An 18248-nucleotide genomic window follows, 5' to 3' on the forward strand; every position below is an offset into this window, starting at 1 on the left:
TAGTTTGCTATTTGGTATTTACATGATAAAGCAAACAGCACCACTTCCCTCCTTCATGTAAAAATGCCCAGGATACAACACTGATAGAATTCATACTAGGATTTTATGTTAAGATTCACTGAACACATAAGTTGAAAAAGAAGACCTGAAGGACTCTTGGGCGTTTTTAGTAATTAGCGTTTGCCTGCATACATGCCTTTCATTCAGGTAGTTCTCAAAACAGCATACACATAGTAGACTCCAGTTATATCTGGGATGATGCCCCAAAGGTAGCCATCAGAATGGTTCACAAGCCATCAAGAGGGGGAACATATTGGTCAAGAACACAAAAAAACCCTCTATTTTTGTAGTAAAAAACCCTGATGATCTTTATCTTTCTTATAATGTAATATGGAACTTTTACCAAATGTTGAGAAATCATTCGGGTTGATCATCAGAGAGTCTTCGTAGACTCAGACAAGATGGCCACTTTAAAGACAGGTGGCTGAGAGCTCTGTAGAGAGAGATCCTTAGAAGTTACTTATGAGACAAATTGCAAGACTTCCAGGCTGGATACTCTGTGGGCTCTGGGTGTAATAATATAAATGGATCTTTATCACTTGTCCATTTTATAGAAACTAAAAGCAACAGTTAATTCACTATTTTGTTTCATTCAGTAAATTATGCTTGACTTTATCTTCATAGTATTATCAAAGAGTTAAAGAGGTAGAGAAGAAAAAAACTTCTCCAAAAATGTCTTGGTCTAGCATGTGCGTTTGTTTTCCATTTTGAAAACAGATTTAACAAGACAGTACCTGATTTTTCTCAATACTTTAAAAAAAATTTAGATTGTAACCCTATAGGCAAGCAAATACAGGGTACCTTTGGAGAAATTTAGGGTTGTTTGCTTTGGCTAAACTTGGTCATGATAAAACTAACATTTTAATGGACAAATTTATGTTCTGTCATCAATTTCTATCTGTTGAAAAACTCTTCTCTTATTAGTAAAATTAAGCTCAGAATATATAATTGGAATAGGTTGCTTCCTCCAGAGACCCCAAACTTGATATCACTTTTGCAGTACTGAATTGGGCTCTCCCACAGTTGTAGGGGTAAATCAGGGGTCCATACGGTGCTTCCTAAGGCCATAATATAGGCACACATTGGACCCATGCAACCTCTCTGCAGCACCAAGACTGACAGACGTGTTCATATCAAATGTTGACTTTATTCAGACATGTAAACTGTCACCTGCTTCCCCTCCTATCTACCTTCCAAATGGGAAAGTTTCAGTCACCTTTTCTTAGTCTTGTGAGTGGTACACCAAATGAAGCTATAGAAAATAAAACATTGAGACCAAATGTTGGGAGCTGGAGGAGGAAGAAATCAACTGTCAACTTCAAAGTGAAAAGACAGCAATAGTCTGAAAAAGTTGTCTCTCAGTACCGATTTTGCAGGGAGTACATTTCTCTATTATTTCAATTATTACAACTTCCTGAATAGGTTGAAGGTCATTCATAATTCACACTTCTGTCATTTTTAGACATGCCAAATACAGTCTATTAAGCATAAATAAAACTTCCAGTGCTTGACCAGGGAAAATAAATGGGGATTCATAACAATGAAGCCTTGTTCATCTCTTTACAAGTAAATGATATGTTTTCTTTCTTTCTTGTTTTCCCCCTTGTACGCTGAATTTTTCTTTTGTCTCAGCAGTACAAACATAATACTTTAATTCGATTCAAACATAGCAAACTAGACAGCAAGGCTGGTCTGACAGATTTTGGATATTTCTATTCTATAGGATAATAAAGGAGCTCATATTATTACCATTTGTAAATATATATAGTAACATAATTCGATGGAGGATTTGGTTAAACACAAACCTTGACAATATAAAACCAAACTAGCCTGGAAGTCTATTAAAAGTTCCTATAATACTTAAGACTTTCCATTTTCTTTGTAAGGACTTAAATAATTAAAGAAAATTAATATTTAATGATACATATTTAATTTCAATTAATTCCAATTCCAATTATATTTAAGATTCATGTAACAAAGTATAATTATATATAAGCTAAATATACATATAATTAGAGTTAATCATATGCCATTTATATCATATGTAATAATGATAATATTTTATATGAATTAAAAATATTCAAAAATATATACTTTGCCACATTTATATTTCACATATAAAATATATGCCAATTCAAGCACATATATATTTATAAATAAAATTGTATTAAAATTTACCTTTTGGAAGCATAACATTTGCTAAATCAAATTACCACTTTATTAGTATTAACTGAATGAATATTCTCTTGCATTTGAAACTGATTTCAGGGTTTGATTAAGATAGATTAAGAATAATAATTATATTTTAAGCATTTAATTCCCCTCTTCATGTATAATATTATATTTATGCCCTAAATTGTGAATTTTACTGATAATAAAAGTTTATAATTTGGGGATTTAGTATTACTTTCAACTTGAATTATTTAGAATTTAAAATAAACATTTGGAAATTTTATTAGTGTGCTCTTTTAACAAATTTGAAAAGATAAAAGAATGTGAAAAATAATCTATTATTAAAACACTTACTATAAATATTTATCTTTATAAATTGTGGCATACAGAGATTTGAATATAATATCCATGCTTACAAAGAGAAAAATATCTTCCTGGACAAGTAAAGACTCCAGCAAGATATTGGAAAATTTAAATTTTTCATGTGATAATATGAAAAGACTATCTCAACTTTCAAAGGTTTCAAGTATATGGAGAATTTGGTCATGTTCATAATATGTTGTGTTTCTGGATTTTAGTATCAGCTACCAAGTGGAAAATCCTGGAGGAGTTAACACAATTTAAAACATTTATCATGACTTTCCAAAAATATATACTTTATGTACAATTATATGTCCTACTAAAGGACCCATTCTTTCAGTCTTTTACATTATATTTACAATAATTGAGATTTTTTTCTTGCTAGTGGAACATTCTGAGAGATAATCAAAAACTGGCTTTTGTTTTAACAACTCTTTTTATCAATTAAAGCATTTTCTAAGTGTTTAAGATTTTGAGACTCTCTTTATATACTTGAGTTGAATTCATCAGAAAATTTCAGATCCAGAATATTTTTATTTTGGATCTAGATAACTTTTTCCACACAACTCTGATGAGGGAGACCTGTTAACTCTTTTATGAAATTTAACAGAGTAATTGATTCCCTTCCATTTTTCTCCTACACAAAAACCAGAGACGTTCTATTAGCAATGTCTCTGCTTCCGCCGTAACTCAGTTGCCATGATTCATAGGACCACAAGACAGCTGAGATTGTGGGAATACACTGATTTGAAAGACATTATAAGTATTTTTATAAGCATACAAATCTGTGAGAAAATCTCCATAAATCGCTTCTGTTCTTTGTTGTATTTTTATTTGCTGAAAGATATATTTTAAAACATGGAAGCACAGATATATTTTCTGAAAGGTTTGCTTCTTCCAGGGATACAGCCCATCATTTTCCCATGTAATTGCTTCAATGCAACAAATTGTCATTTTTGTTTTGGATTGAATGACTCTTCTTGCTTCTCAAATGCTAATGTGTTACTATCATTATCATTGTTAGAAAGCAAATTAAATTTATATGTTAGACATCTCGTTTCAAGTTTTTGAACGATGCTTGTGGGCTACTGTAATTAGAGGAGAAAAACATAATTTTACTTAAATGTCTCTAAGATCCTGAGGAATGGAAGGTAATGAAGATCGTGAGTGGCAAAAACACCTTCGGAAAAGGACTAGATTCGTAAGGGTGTGGTAGATGGGACTTCGAGGCACATTCTTATTGCTATATGGGAAAGCATGCCCAGAATCTGCCCTCATTATGTCTGGCGCTTGCCAGTTCTTTTCAAACCTCAGTTTCATGAGCACCATAAAAATTCACTTAAAATCCAAAAGAACACCCTGAAGTTAAAATCTACTTCTGCTTTGCCTTGCCTTTCATGGCCTGGAATGTCACCTTTTACCTCCAGTAAATAAAGCCAACATCAACACTCTTCCATGTCTTTTATTTTTTATGCACTCAATATTCTTCACATGACAATCTGGACACTTAAAGGGAAATTACAGTAGTGATCTATGTCCCTGCAAAGAGAATTGTCTTTATAATATATAGTTACAATGTATCCATCATTTTCTTTTGTTCCTTGGACTGTTCACATTGGATTGAGTAAATCTAAAATGGAATTAAAAGAGACATGATTAATAGTGGACTACAAAGAAGTAATGATATCACAATACTTTCTTAAAATGACCTGGCATGCTGAGTAGCATTCCCCCACAGAGACAATTGCACCGTTTGACTGTCTTGCAGGGTATTGTCCCTTTAACCTCACTATTTCCGAGAAGCCACCAAAAAGTTCTAATATGTCACAATTCAAATGTCAACATGTTGTTGGAAAGGAAACTAATAAGTTAAACCTGTGAGAGATGCCAAAAAAAGAAGTGATTCAAACTGTTGAGAGAAGTCTATTGTTTTCTAAAGGGAAATACAACTGTAGAATGAAACAGGGTGCTTATAAGTATTTCTCTGAAGGTTTAGGGGGAAAAAAGTAAACTCATACATTATGATTATTATTATTTTTTAATCGGGTAACTTTTTCAGCAGAACTGTTCCTCTCAGTGTCAAAGAAGGGAGAATGTGAAGATTAGGCTTTAGATGCAAACTGAAAACTTACTAATTTTTTTTAATGGAAACAGCACAGAACAAGTAATAATTTTCCTGATAGTCTTGATTCTATATTTGGACATATAAAGAAACTCAGTTTAAACTATAATCTTTATTGCAACACTTTGTGTTTGGCCTTATTTTCTATAAACAAACTTCAGATGGTTAAACTCCTATTGAATGAAAAAAAATTAATTCATTTTGACAAGAAAGAAACTAAGCAGAAAATAGTCCTCATTGAGGTGTTTTTCAAATTTAGCACAATTTGGTGCTCTGGTCTTTTTATAGAAAAATAAACAATTGGGCTTTAGAGCCACCTACTGGAATAAAGAGGCACGTACTTACATTTTATGTCTTCAGCTTTTCAAAAGATAAACAAATAGATAAATACAATCAGAGTATGAGCATTTCTATTGATTTCATAAGACATTAATTTATTCAGCTTTTCTCCATTTGAAATATCAACTGGTCCTGCAGGAAACCATAGTTAACTGTAGTGTCTTCTAAAAAGATAATTCTTCCTGTTTCTTCATAGGATGTACCATTTGTGTTATATGATTTTCCTTCTTGTTTTTGTTTGCTGGTTTTGGTGGTGGTTTTGTGTGTGTGTGTGTGTGTGCGTGCACGCGCACGTGTGTGTTCTGTAGATAGTTAGAATCTGAAACTGGGACTCTTTTTTTTTGTTTTTGTCTTACCAAAGTTGGAATTTGTTTATGGACAACTTAGTAAGAAGATTAGGAGGAAAAAACTCTCACTGCTGATGTTGGTGAGAGAGAAGATATAAGGCAAATGAATAATCTCCTTCTCAAGAGTATTGTGGGATTTTTCAAAGATACCTTAGCAGAATGTACAAATAGTAGACTGTATAACTTCATTCTTTTTTATCTGGATATAGAATTGCTGCTTAATAAAAATTGTAGAATAAAATGGAAAAACTAAGACAGTTTTTAATGATAAAATGAATAAACATCTTAAAGATTTTCATGCTTAAATTGCTTTCGTAAATGGAAAAACCCTGGCGCCTGGATATACCCATTGGTCAATGACTTGCCTAAGTCACCAACCTGCTTGAGCAAAGGTAGGCAGCTCTTGGAAATTTCAGGTTTGGGTTCTTTCCACACTTGCCCCGCTGCTTTTCAGTCAGTCATTAACAGACTCATTAAATCTTTCCTTTCCTCTGTACTTTGCTAGAAAGCAGGGGGAATAAGCAGCACTGATAAATGAATCAATAAAGGCTAATGCCTGCTTTCCAAGAGTGGCAATCAGGAGCTGGGGCATGAGGGCAGGACCTAGGTATGGGAGTCCCCTTCTGGTTGGTGAGAGGGGCAGTCAGTGTCGAAAAGCAAGATGCTCTCCTTGGATTCTGTTCTCTAGAGACCTTGCTGATTCACCTTCAGAACACCTTGTTGAGAATGGGCTGCTTTTGCTAACTTACTCAAGAGGGTAGTTGAAGGTTGGCCAGAATACTGCAGGATAATGTAAGACAGGACTTAGATCTGTTTATGTGTGCCTTGCTAGGTACTTTGAGGAATTCAGAGACAGAAAAACTCTTGGTTAAACATTACATAGGGTATATATGACACAGCAAGCCTCACATTGAGAAAATTTGATTTGTGAAGTAGGATTTGGAAAAGATATGTGAACTGGCTTGAAAGTTACAGCTTTCCAGTTGCAACCAGAGGGTTCATTTTCAGTATATAAAATAGAAAGTCACAATCCTTTTGGCAATAAATAAATAAATAAATAAATAAATGGAATATGTTTATTAAGATATGAGAAAGTGTACAGATAACATAATGTATATCTTGCTCTTTGCTAATATGCTTGTCTCTGTCTTTCTTCCCCTTGTTCTATTTTGGTCTTGAAGATATTCTATAGAGTAGTTGCAGACATTGCGCCGGGAGAGGAGCTCCTGCTGTTCATGAAGAGCGAAGACTATCCCCATGACACTATGGCGCCCGATATCCATGGTTAGTACTGCTCACAGCGCGGTCCCCAGAACCCTCATTTAGAGACTGTATCATACTTGGCATTTCTTTATTAGCTTCCCTGACCATTCAATGTCAGTTCTAACAAATTCATTCCCTCGGAGTGACTCTTAGATTGATGGCTTGCTGATATTAAACTCAACTAAGCAGAGGACTTCTCTGAAGTGCAGGTCAAGGGAATTTTAAATATTTGAATTTTAAATATTTGAAAGACATCCCCTTACACCATTTGTCAGTGCCTTAGGCACTGTGAGAATCCTTCCACTGTTTAGGAGTCATTCCAGGGAGCCTGGCTGAGAGCTTATCTAAATCTAGCAGATGCTTCTCCCATCCATTGGCCTGTTATTGGGAAAAAATGTTCTTATGGGAGTAAAATTCGTATCATCATGACCCTATGGGTAGTATCTGTGGGAAGGACACTGAGAACAAAGTAGAGATGAGGACATTCTAAAGTCAGCAGAAGTTATACTTGCCAGGCCCTATTCTAAATCGAAAGAAGCTGTGGTGGGGGGTGGGTTGATCAAACAGAATAATAATTAGTACTCATGAATGTTTAGGTCAGATTAAGAGTTTTCTCTTTGTGTTCATCTTTAGCACTGAGGTGAAAATTTAATATTTTTCATTCTCTTTCCTATTAATTTTCCCTAAGATAATGTGATTGGTTCAACAGAATGTAGTGATGTCTTTAAATATTTTGCTGGAAGCACCACTGGGAAGAGTTACCCATTGCAACCTACCAGAGAGGTCAGGATCATGCTACCCTCCATCCCTCCAGCATCCCAAAGGGGAGGGCCTCAGCTTTTGCCTCTGTACCTCTGTGAAGGCAACCTTTTTACCTCCAAAGGTTCCCCGCCCACCTCTGGCCAAACTACTATATTCTGCCTTTTAGGTTATGCGGGTTGTATTTGGGGTGCCTTCTGGAATTCATTTCCCTCTTGGAAACTCTGACACAAGAATGGCTTTAGAAACCTAGAGTTCTCAGTCAGAATGGAAAAGTTTGAGCCTGGTGGGGAGGGGCGTCTGGCCCAATGGGAAATGTGTTTTGGCAGTATGTGTAGGGGATGCGCAGATGATTAAAACATGCAACCTGAAGTTATTCTGGTGAAAGGTATCACTCATCTGTAAATGTTAGATCTAAAACGTTTTCAAATAGCTATTTTTGACATATCAGTGATTAGTTTACTGCTACAGAAAGGCCTAAGTAGAAGTGACTGTTCCTCTCTTAAGGTCACCATTCATAAATTGCCTTCCTTTAAAATATTCTGGAAACATAGGTTGCTTGTTTCCAGTGTATTATATCCCTATCCATTCATATGTCATTCATTTACATGTAAGGTTTATAATGTCTAAATGGTAATTTGTATTTTATATGTCTAGTATTTAATTTAGGAAAGACAAAAACAAAAATACATGTATTGCACACCTACCATGTGCTAAATATTATATGTTTTCCATATATTGTCTCATTTAATCTTGTACATAGAGGTAAAACCAGTGAGGAAGGAATTGTATTCATTACATAGATGAAATGAACAAATGAAATGAGAAGCCCAGACAAAGGAAGGCTCAATAAATTGAGTAGTAACACCACATGGCTAGTAAGTGGCAGAGTCAACATTCAAAATAAAGTATTATCTGCCTCCACCATTGTTATTGGTTTAGTTTAAAGTAAGCCAATATTTTGGATGGATTATAGCAGCGACGTCCCACTGGGCTTCTCTGTAGAGAAATTTCAGCTGGGAGAAATTCTTCCCAAAACCAAGTCTGAATATGTCCCTATTTCCCAACTTCCAAGGGCTTTCTCTTCTCTTCTCTTCTTGACGTGGACCTGAAAAGTCCCTGCTGACCTGCCGCTCTCCCTAACTTCCTTTCCCTCTCCTCCCTGACGGACACCCTCTAAACCTGCCATACTTCACCATGGCCCTACCTGTCCATGAATGTGCCATGTTCTTTTCCTGGCTTCTTTGGTCTGTTCTAGGCCCACTGCCTGAAATGTCCCCTCTCATCCCACTTCAGCTGGCTGGTACTTACTCACTATAAATCCTTTTCTGAACCACTTTCCCCCAGATTAGACAGATTGGGCATTTTTCTCAGTGTTCCCTTAGGCCTTATGCATGCCTCTGTCATAAAATATACCACAGTTCTTTGTCCACCTGTGTATCCCCTTGAGTTTCTTATTCATTAATTCCCTGGCAAAGTGTTTGACATTTGGTACGTGACTTAAATAGTTCCTCAAAAACACTTAGTCAATGAACAACTGAAGAGCCACATCTTCCTTGGCTGTAGGTCTACAAAACAGGCATTATGTGTCACATTGTTTGCCTTGGGTGTTTTTCAGCATCATGAACTGTTTTCAAAATGTCTTTGATTGTACTTGTGTGATCTCTGCAGACAGTGGCCTCCTGAGTGACCTCACAGATATAGAAATAGAGTAGAAACAATTCCATCCCTACCTGACACTTTGTAACCTCACTATCTCTAGTCTCAACTATTACTGTTTATTCACCTTATTCATTTAGAATGTAAATTCATGGTATGCTTGCTGTTTAATAAAGCTGTCACTTAGCACTGGCCATGAAGTAACATAAATTATCCTAGAAGGGCACTAAGGACATCCTGTGCCCCATGTTGATCAGTGATGGGTGCTAAAGTACTGTCAAAGTCACTGATAGTAACAGGCACAAAATGTGGCTCAGGTAGGGCCTGGTGACCCCTGTGCCCTCCAGGTAACATAAAAAGCATTGGCTCAGAGAGGAGTGTATGGGGCAAGGATGTGTTCAAATTCTGACTGACTCCTTGGCTAAACACTTCCTGATTGATTACTTCACTTCTCTGAGCCTCAGTACCCTCATCTGAATATTGGGATAATAATCAGAATGACAAATTCTCATACTCAGGTTTTAAACAATATCTATAATCCATGTCCCAGCTTGAGAAAATAGGTGATGCTCAATAATTAGTAATTATTACTCTCAGTATCCTCTGAACTTAGAAAGGTTTAATCATAAAGTTTTATCTGATCAGTCATTATACTATAGCTCCAGTAATTATTTATGTTATTATTTCAGATTCTCTCTTGAGTTCTTTATATGTATAATTTCTAATCCATGTTAAAAAAGAAAGGGTCATGGTGAAAATGAAGTCACATAATTTCAATTATGGCTTGTGTAATTCAATCAGAGAGCTGGTTTGGGGAAGCAAATTCTAACCACCCAATCGTCGCAACATCTGAATTGTTTCCACAGAAGAACGGCAGTATCGCTGTGAGGACTGTGACCAGCTCTTTGAATCCAAAGCGGAACTAGCAGATCACCAAAAGTTCCCATGCAGTACACCTCACTCAGCATTCTCCATGGTGGAAGAGGACTTTCAACAAAAACTCGAAAGTGAGAATGATCTCCAAGAGATACATACCATCCAGGAGTGTAAGGAATGTGACCAAGTTTTTCCTGATTTGCAAAGGTTAGAGATGGCATGCTGCACCTTAAAACTTGTAAATTTACTCTTCAATAAAATGTTATCCTGAATTTTGAGAGTTTATGCAGTTGGGAAATGTGGAACTACAGTGAACCAGACAGATATGCTAGTGTCAGAAACCATCCCCCCACCCCAACCCTGGTGGAAATTCTTATCTGTAAAATGAAGTTAGAATTAGTTATTTTGGTTTCAAATAGAAGCTAATGTTATATTGCAATTATTATTATTATTATTATTATTATTATTATTATTATTTTGCAGTGCTAGGGATAGAACTCTGGGCCTCTCACATGCTAGACAAGTACTCCACCAATATGCTATATTCCCTAACCCCTAAATTACTATTTAAGTAATGTTATTGAGAACTGAAGTTAACTTTACAGGAATAATGACGTAGAGAAAAAAAAATCAAGAGTGCTGAGAAAAAAAATAATGCTAATTAGTCCTTTGCCAGGAAGCAATAAAGCTACCTGCAGAAACGTTTAATGATGTTTTTAAAACGAAGACTGGATCTAGTACTCACTTAAAAAACAGGTTCTTTTGATAGTGCAGTGCAACTCATGGTTTTGATTTGAACTATTATCTAAACTACACATATATAAAAGAATGAAAGAACAATGTTTAGTTTTCTAGTACATTTCCTAAAAAGAAAAAAAAGGAATATAATGATCTAAATGAAGTAATTAATTCTTATTTTTAACAAAATTAAATTCATTATTTCAGTGATTCATTAATTTTTTATAACCCTTTGAACATTTAAAATTTCTATTGAAGAAAACAACACCTCTGGAACCTACTCTTTTTTATTTTTTAATTTTTTATTGTTGGTTGTTCAAAACATTACATAGTTCTTGATATATCATATTTCACACTTTGATTCAAGTGGGTTATGAACTCCCATTTTTACCCCGTATACAGATTGCAGAATCACATCAGTTACACATCCATTGATTTACATGTTGCAATACTAGTGTCTGTTGTATTCTGCTGCCTTTCCTATCCTCTACTATCCCCCCTCCCCTCCCCTCCCCTCTTCTCTCTCTACCCCCTCTACTGTCATTCATTTCTCCCCCTTGTATTATTTTCCCCTTTCCCCTCACTTCCTCTTGTGTGTAATTTTGTATAACCCTGAGAGTCTCCTTCCATTTCCATGCAATTTCCCTTCTCTCTCCCTTTCCCTCCCACCTCTCATCCCTGTTTAATGTTAATCTTCTTCTCATGCTCTTCGTCCCTACTCTGTTCTTAGTTACTCTCCTTATATCAAAGAAGACATTTGGCATTTGTTTTTTAGGGATTGGCTAGCTTCACTTAGCATAATCTGCTCTAATGCCATCCATTTCCCTGCAAATTCTATGATTTTGTCATTTTTTAATGCAGAGTAATACTCCATTGTGTATAAATGCCACATTTTTTTTTTTAATCCATTCGTCTATTGAAGGGCATCTAGGTTGGTGGAACCTACTCTTTGAAAACTATATTGATAATTATGCTACAAAATGCTCCTTTAAAATCAGAAAAGTAAATAAACTGTTAATGGGTCTTTTATTTGTTTGTTCCTTCCCTAATGGATTTTTCCTTGGTCCACAAACAATTTTAATAATTACATTCATTACTTTGCTTTTAAATTTGGAAATGATCATTGGAAAGTATAATTAGAATTTAAAGTGAGTGTAACACAGTATTTCAGTGGGAATGGCCCTGTATCAATTGGCCTTGCTGGAGAAGGTGAATAGCTCAGAGTTGGTCTTTGACACAACACCTATTTCAGTGCACCATTTCATTTCCCTTCCTTCTCAGTGGCTCCTTTCCCCCCTTCTCTTTTTTCACCTCCATTTATTGCTCTGGGTCCTCTTCTTCTAGTTAGGTCTCTTTTAGGAAAGGATTTTATGTAGTCACAATTGAAGTTATAAATGACCATTAAGACATTAAGTATAACCTCTTCCTGGAGGAGACTGAGTCAAATTCACACATCTCTGTCTTTGCAAATTCAGGAGTAATTTAGCTATTGGAGAGAGCTTTCCTGATATGCTTTAAATTTATCTCTACTGCTTTATGTCAATCTGCATAGAGAATAAATCTGTTACAAATGTTTGGTAAAAAGTGGATTTCTGTTAAAAAGACATCACAGAATGTCCCCCAGATAGACTCACATCCAAATAAAAAATACAAAATGAAACTAGTAAATACCATGAGCAGGGGAAGTATTGATACTGAAAAGTAGCATCTTTGGTATCAGTATTTTTTTCTTTTAGTTTTATCATAGAAAATAATGAAAAGTATTATAAAGTAAAAATTGACAGACTAAACAGTAACTCTACTCGGAAAACAGTAACTCTTATCATGGAAAGTGTATACAACACTTCTTGGGTGGAGAAAGCTTCTTAATCTACTAACTGTACAACTAAGCTTGAGCCAACTCTACCTAATGCCAAATCCAACTGCCAGTTCAGTTGATTCAGTCAAACATTCAGGGGAAAAATAAGTGAACCCAGAAAACTTACCTTTCCTGCTAAAGTGTTTCACTATAGAGCTAAATGTCAGTCTTTCAGGTGGCATGTTTTGGTTATGAATTATGTTCTGTAGCCACGTGCAGAACTTCCATTCTCTGAACATTTTCCACTTTATTGAATGTTATATTGTTGCTTTACATTTTCAACAAGTGGAAATTCCTTTCTTGACATGACACATTCTTCTGTTTTGTATATTCTATCTAAAATCCTGAGGAAAGAATGCAAAAAAAAAGAGCAAGAAAGAAGCAAAGATTAATATACAAAAGTAAAGAACCCAGAAAGCTGAGCAAAGCTCTATAAGTTGATATTAAATTGGATGACAAGTGGAGATGTCTCGCTAATGCCTGACTGAATTGCTTCTATGTTTATGAAACCAATGTGCATTTGCTTTTGTGAGAAGAACTTTTTTTAAAATCACTAATTAGCCAATAGTTGATAATTCTGTGGAACAATATGGATTTTATTCTAGGTTAAGAGAAGCAAAGAAAGAATATTTTCTCTTGCTTTGCTATCTCACTCCTGCTCCTTGAGTGCCGTATTCTCATTCTTTCTTTCTTTCTTTCTTTTTCTTTTTGGTACCAGGGATTGAAATTAGGGGTGCTTTACCACTGAGCTACATTCCCAATCCTTTAAATTTTTTTTTCTTTATTTTGAGACAGTCTTACTAAGTTGCTGAAGCCAGCCTCAAACTTGTGATTCTCCTATCTTAACCTCCTAAGTCACTGGGATTACAGGCATGCGCCACCATTCTTAGCTCATAATATACCCGTAAAACTAAACCTTATCCTTGGAATTAGGGGAAGAAATAAGGCTCAAATAGGTCCATCTTTTGCCACTAGATTTCCAGGCTTATGATTTACCATACAGCATATTGAAATATATATCATAATATGGCTTGTCTTCTTGGATTACTGAAGATAGACAGTGAGAATTGCGATATGTACAATGAGCTTGGAGGGTATCCCTGACTTAGTTCAGTGTTAACTGCAGTTATGGATATCTCTCTTAACTCCTTTATTAACATTTCCATTTCTGTACCAAACAGAGGATTACATATTATAGATAAAGATAGGGCTTCTTATGACTCCCCACACCTGTTCTTTCCTGGTACTTTGTGTTCACAGAGATATCTCCACTTGTGCTCAAATAGAATAGCATTCCCAACTTGACTGACTCATGCAGCACACAAAGAAGTTCATGTGCCAGTATGAATAGAATTTTAGGGAGGAAGCTGAGGCAGAGAATTAGTTTGAGAAAGGTACTTCTAATTGCCAAGATATGAGAGCATGCACTTCATTTTCTTACACACACAAACACAAAGGAACATATTCTTGGTGTGCAAAGGTCTTAACTGATATTCAAATTAGAGTATACATTTCGTAGAGAAATAAAATGATCAGAGCATAATGCATTCCACTATTATATTTAGTTGTAATTCACCAATTAAAAAATAAAAAAGAAAAGAAGATGTAAGAAAATTTAAAAACCATGGAAGACAATAATTTGTGTATATTTGATAGTTGTGTTCTTTTTTAGTAACTTTTTATTATGGAATGTTACAAATCTACACAAAATTAGAGAGGATAGCACTTTCAAAAACCAATATGTTCAGGGGCTGGGATTTTGGCTCAGTGGTAGAGTGCCTGCCTAGCATATCTGAGGCACTGGGTTCAATTCTCAGCATCACATACAAATAAATAAATAAAATAAAAAAAATTTATCAACAACTAATAAAATATATATATATATATATTTTTAAATATATTTTTTTAAAAAACCAGTATGTTCAGCTTCAATAATTACCACACAAGGACAATCTTGTTGCATCTATACCTGTTTTGGATTGTTTGAAACAAATCCCAGACATTGTATCATTTTATTCCTAAGTAGTTCAGTATGTGTCTTTAGAAAGTAAGAACACTTTTAAAGCATTAGTCAATACTACATTATAAAAACTGATTTAACATTATCAAATATTCAATTGGAGTTCAAATTCTCCCAGTAATCACATAACTTCAAAAATTAAGATCAAAATAAGGTCTATATAGAGCAATTGATTGACAAACTTCTGATAGCTATTTGTTCCTGTTGTCAAATTCTTTCTCTCTCTTTCTCTCTCTCTCTTTCTCTCTCTCTCTCTCTCTCTCTCTCTCTCTCTCTCTCTCTCTCTCTCTCTCTCTCCCGTTGTAATTTATTTATCAAATACTACTGAGGGGTTTTCCCCCCGTAGCATTTCCTCCAGTCTAGATTTCCTGTAGAAATTGTATTTCACATCTTTTCCCATTCCCTTTCTTTCCTGTGAGCTTCTAGTTACATCCCAAGTCTTAACTGGGATTTAGGTTCAATGTTTTAGCAAGAATACTTCATCCACGATGTCTTCAACTTCCATCACATGTAACGGATTGCCTAGATTCATTAACTTTTTAGTGGCAACAGAATGGATGTATTCTAATACTATCAGTCTTTTGTCATTTGTTATAAGGATTAATTTATGTAGAGAAATTGTTCCTCATTCTCTATTTGGTCAGCCTAAAGTACAGTTCATATAGGGAAAGCAAGATATGCATGAGTTTTCCCCTTATTTACCAGTTTCAGAATAATGATTGGCTGCATAGCATCCTCCAATGGTAACTGGTAGGTTCTGTTTGTATGTTTTGAAGATTATTATTATTGAAAGGTATATTATTATTAATGCTTTAATTGTCTCACCTTTGCTCAGTGGACAACTTTCTAACTTGGTACCTAATTCTTTGAGCATCATCTATAATTTTCTTTTCTTCTTCTTTATTTTTTATTATTGTTATATTTTTGCTTTTGATAAACAACATGTTAAAAATGCATCTTGTGTATTTTATTAGATTTGAAATTGGCCATTTCTCCAAGGAGCTCTTGTTACTGTACTTTGGAGTGGTACACTACCATGTTATATGTGTATGTATTTAATCAACAAAAAGATGCAGACATCTCACTATCAGAATTATCTGTTATCTGTACTTTTTTCTTTATTATTCTTGAAGATTTCAAATGAAATAATAGAAAGGGGAGAGAAAGATTTGAAGAGAACAATCTAAACTTTAAAACAGATAAACTCTTCTTGTGAGAAACTTCTATTTTTTTCTTTTGTCTATATCTATATACATATGTATCTGTACACACACACACACACACATACACACACACATATATATCTCTGTCCATTTGTCCATTCGTCTATATCCATCCCAGGGCCATGTTGGAAAGTTGCTTGTTGAATAGTTAGCTTGTTGTCTTTTTCACATTGTGACATCAATAGAAATAAACATACTCTTTCCATGTAGAGATTACACATATTGGAATACTTGACTATATGCTTTTAAGCACTTTCTTCACATTTTTTGTTGGAGAGTTTGCATTGAATGGAGCAGATATTAGCAATATGTATTGCTGTTGGAATTGTGTACTGAATCCAGAACTGAACAAATAGCTCATTGTTTATCAGGCTCCTAAATTGGCAGATCATCCCTCCTGGTTGTATTACAGGGTCACTTCTCTTTTGGTGGGAGACACAGTCCAGGAAGCATGAAATGTACTTTTGTCTACCACAAGCCTGTTTCTTCTTTTTCTTTTTTCTCACCTCTACTTCTTTTCCTTCTCAAATCTTTCATTGTAAGATTAGTAATAAAATAACATTCTGTTTATGAAAGTGTTCTTTGTCATCAAGTTTATTAAATCAGTTGTTCTCTTAACAGCTTGGAGAAACACATGTTGTCACATACTGAAGAGAGGGAATACAAGTGTGATCAGTGTCCCAAGGCATTTAACTGGAAGTCCAATTTAATTCGCCACCAGATGTCACATGACAGTGGAAAGCACTATGAATGTGAAAACTGTGCCAAGGTACAGTGAATTTGTAGGCTACTTGGTCTCTCTCTGTCATCCTTCTCTCTCTTAATCCATCACTTGCTACGATATATGAAAACACAAGCCTTGAGAGGGGAAACTATAAATATCTTGAGAAAAGTAGGCTGAGTGTTGTATGCTAAAAGGCATTACTAGAATGTATAAAAACACTTAGTGGGTATCCTTTTATTTTTGTAAGGGAGGAAGTGAGGCTTAATGGTGAGTTCCAGAACTAGGTGTCAGACATCCTTGGTAAATTCCTGGTTCCGCTACTGACTTGCCAGTGTGGGGTTGTTTTATAGCCTTATGGGGAATGAAAATTTTATCCAATGCACATTACCAATTTTTCTTAATAGCAATTTGTGCGGAAGTCACATAAAGTTTCTGAATGCCCATTCAGAAAGAATGGGAGACTCCTACATTTGCAGATTTTTTTCCACCCAAGTCCTCACTGTAAATCATGACTTGGTTCTAATTAAAAGGAATAGAGCCTCTGCCTTAGTGGCCAGTGCTGAACAACATACGGGCACAATGAAAGTATTCCACTTAGACCTTAACTCTGGACTGTAGGAACAGTAACTTGTAACTTTTGATTCCCACATGTTTTAATTAACTAAAAGATTTCTCCAATAACTTCTTATAGAATTTGAAGACCTCTTCTCATGATAGTGGAAATTGTAATATTCCAAATTTCTTTAAAGATGTTTTTTTACTCGTGGTATGTGTTGGCTGACTTTTAAAATTTATTTTTTAGTACAATGTCCAAAGGAATTGTTTAAGTTTGCTGGTAACTTAGTGAAACACAGTGTTGGAATTTAATTTACTAGGGAAACTGTCTAAATATATTTGGGTACTTTAGTCAAAATTCCCCAAAACTTATACATAATGTCTTTTGTAAGACAGTAGAAGTAGCATATCAGTTTTAATAATGTTCTGACCAGCATTTTGTTGTTTAATTCCAGTTGCTGTAAATGGGGTCAAAAAGGTCCTGCATGTGACCTAACGATGCCATTCGTTATTTTGTTCTGTAACTGACACCAGTGGGTATCCTAAGCTAAGGACTTAGAACTGAATCATTTTCAGTTCTTATCCTAAAGGAAATTACACTTTAGAAAAAAGTGTCTTGCTTTTAGTCTTTGGGGTAAATGAATAAAACAAAGTAAAGCAGATTCCTTCTTGAGTCATCCCTGGTCTTCTTTATTGTGTCCTTGAATTAAATTTCTTGATTAATCAGTACTCATTTCCTAGCAGGTTTTCACGGACCCTAGCAACCTTCAGCGGCACATTCGCTCTCAGCACGTTGGTGCCCGGGCCCACGCTTGCCCGGAGTGTGGCAAAACGTTTGCCACTTCATCAGGCCTCAAACAGCACAAGCACATCCACAGCAGTGTGAAGCCCTTTATCTGTAAGTCTTTAACACTCCAGCCCTCCTTCCTGCATCTGTCTCTCCTCCAAAAGGCACTGCGATCTGCAGAATGGCCACACATGGCCATTAGGGGAATCACCGTAATAGCTCTTTATGGTCCAATCCAGTAGGGCTATTTTCTGTTACAAGAAAATCTTTTATAACCAGATCCATGGTATTTTGTCTATGATCCCTGGGGTGTTTTCTTTTAGATGAAATCAATAACAGGTAGAGAAAAGAGAAGTCGTTAAATAATGAAAGGGAAGCCTCCCCGG

The 18248-nt window shown here is 35.3% G+C and overlaps 1 protein-coding gene across 17 annotated transcripts in view; it reads left to right on the forward strand.

The window, feature by feature from the left end:
- Mecom (MDS1 and EVI1 complex locus) overlaps positions 1-18248 on the forward strand; it is a 544883-nt gene that overhangs the window by 491044 nt on the left and 35591 nt on the right. For 13 of the 17 annotated variants that reach the window (XM_071615485.1, XM_071615493.1, XM_071615483.1 and 10 more), the window contains 4 exons: positions 6582-6684; positions 9948-10164; positions 16418-16565; positions 17817-17973. In XM_071615485.1, coding sequence (XP_071471586.1) covers positions 6582-6684; positions 9948-10164; positions 16418-16565; positions 17817-17973 — 625 coding nt within the window. The remainder of the gene's footprint in view (positions 1-6581; positions 6685-9947; positions 10165-16417; positions 16566-17816; positions 17974-18248) is intronic. The other 4 variants (XM_071615484.1, XM_071615490.1, XM_071615492.1 and 1 more) reach the window with 1 other exon arrangement.

The sequence above is a fragment of the Marmota flaviventris genome, chromosome 8, assembly GCF_047511675.1.
Source record: "Marmota flaviventris isolate mMarFla1 chromosome 8, mMarFla1.hap1, whole genome shotgun sequence".
Taxonomy (NCBI): Eukaryota; Metazoa; Chordata; class Mammalia; order Rodentia; family Sciuridae; genus Marmota; species Marmota flaviventris.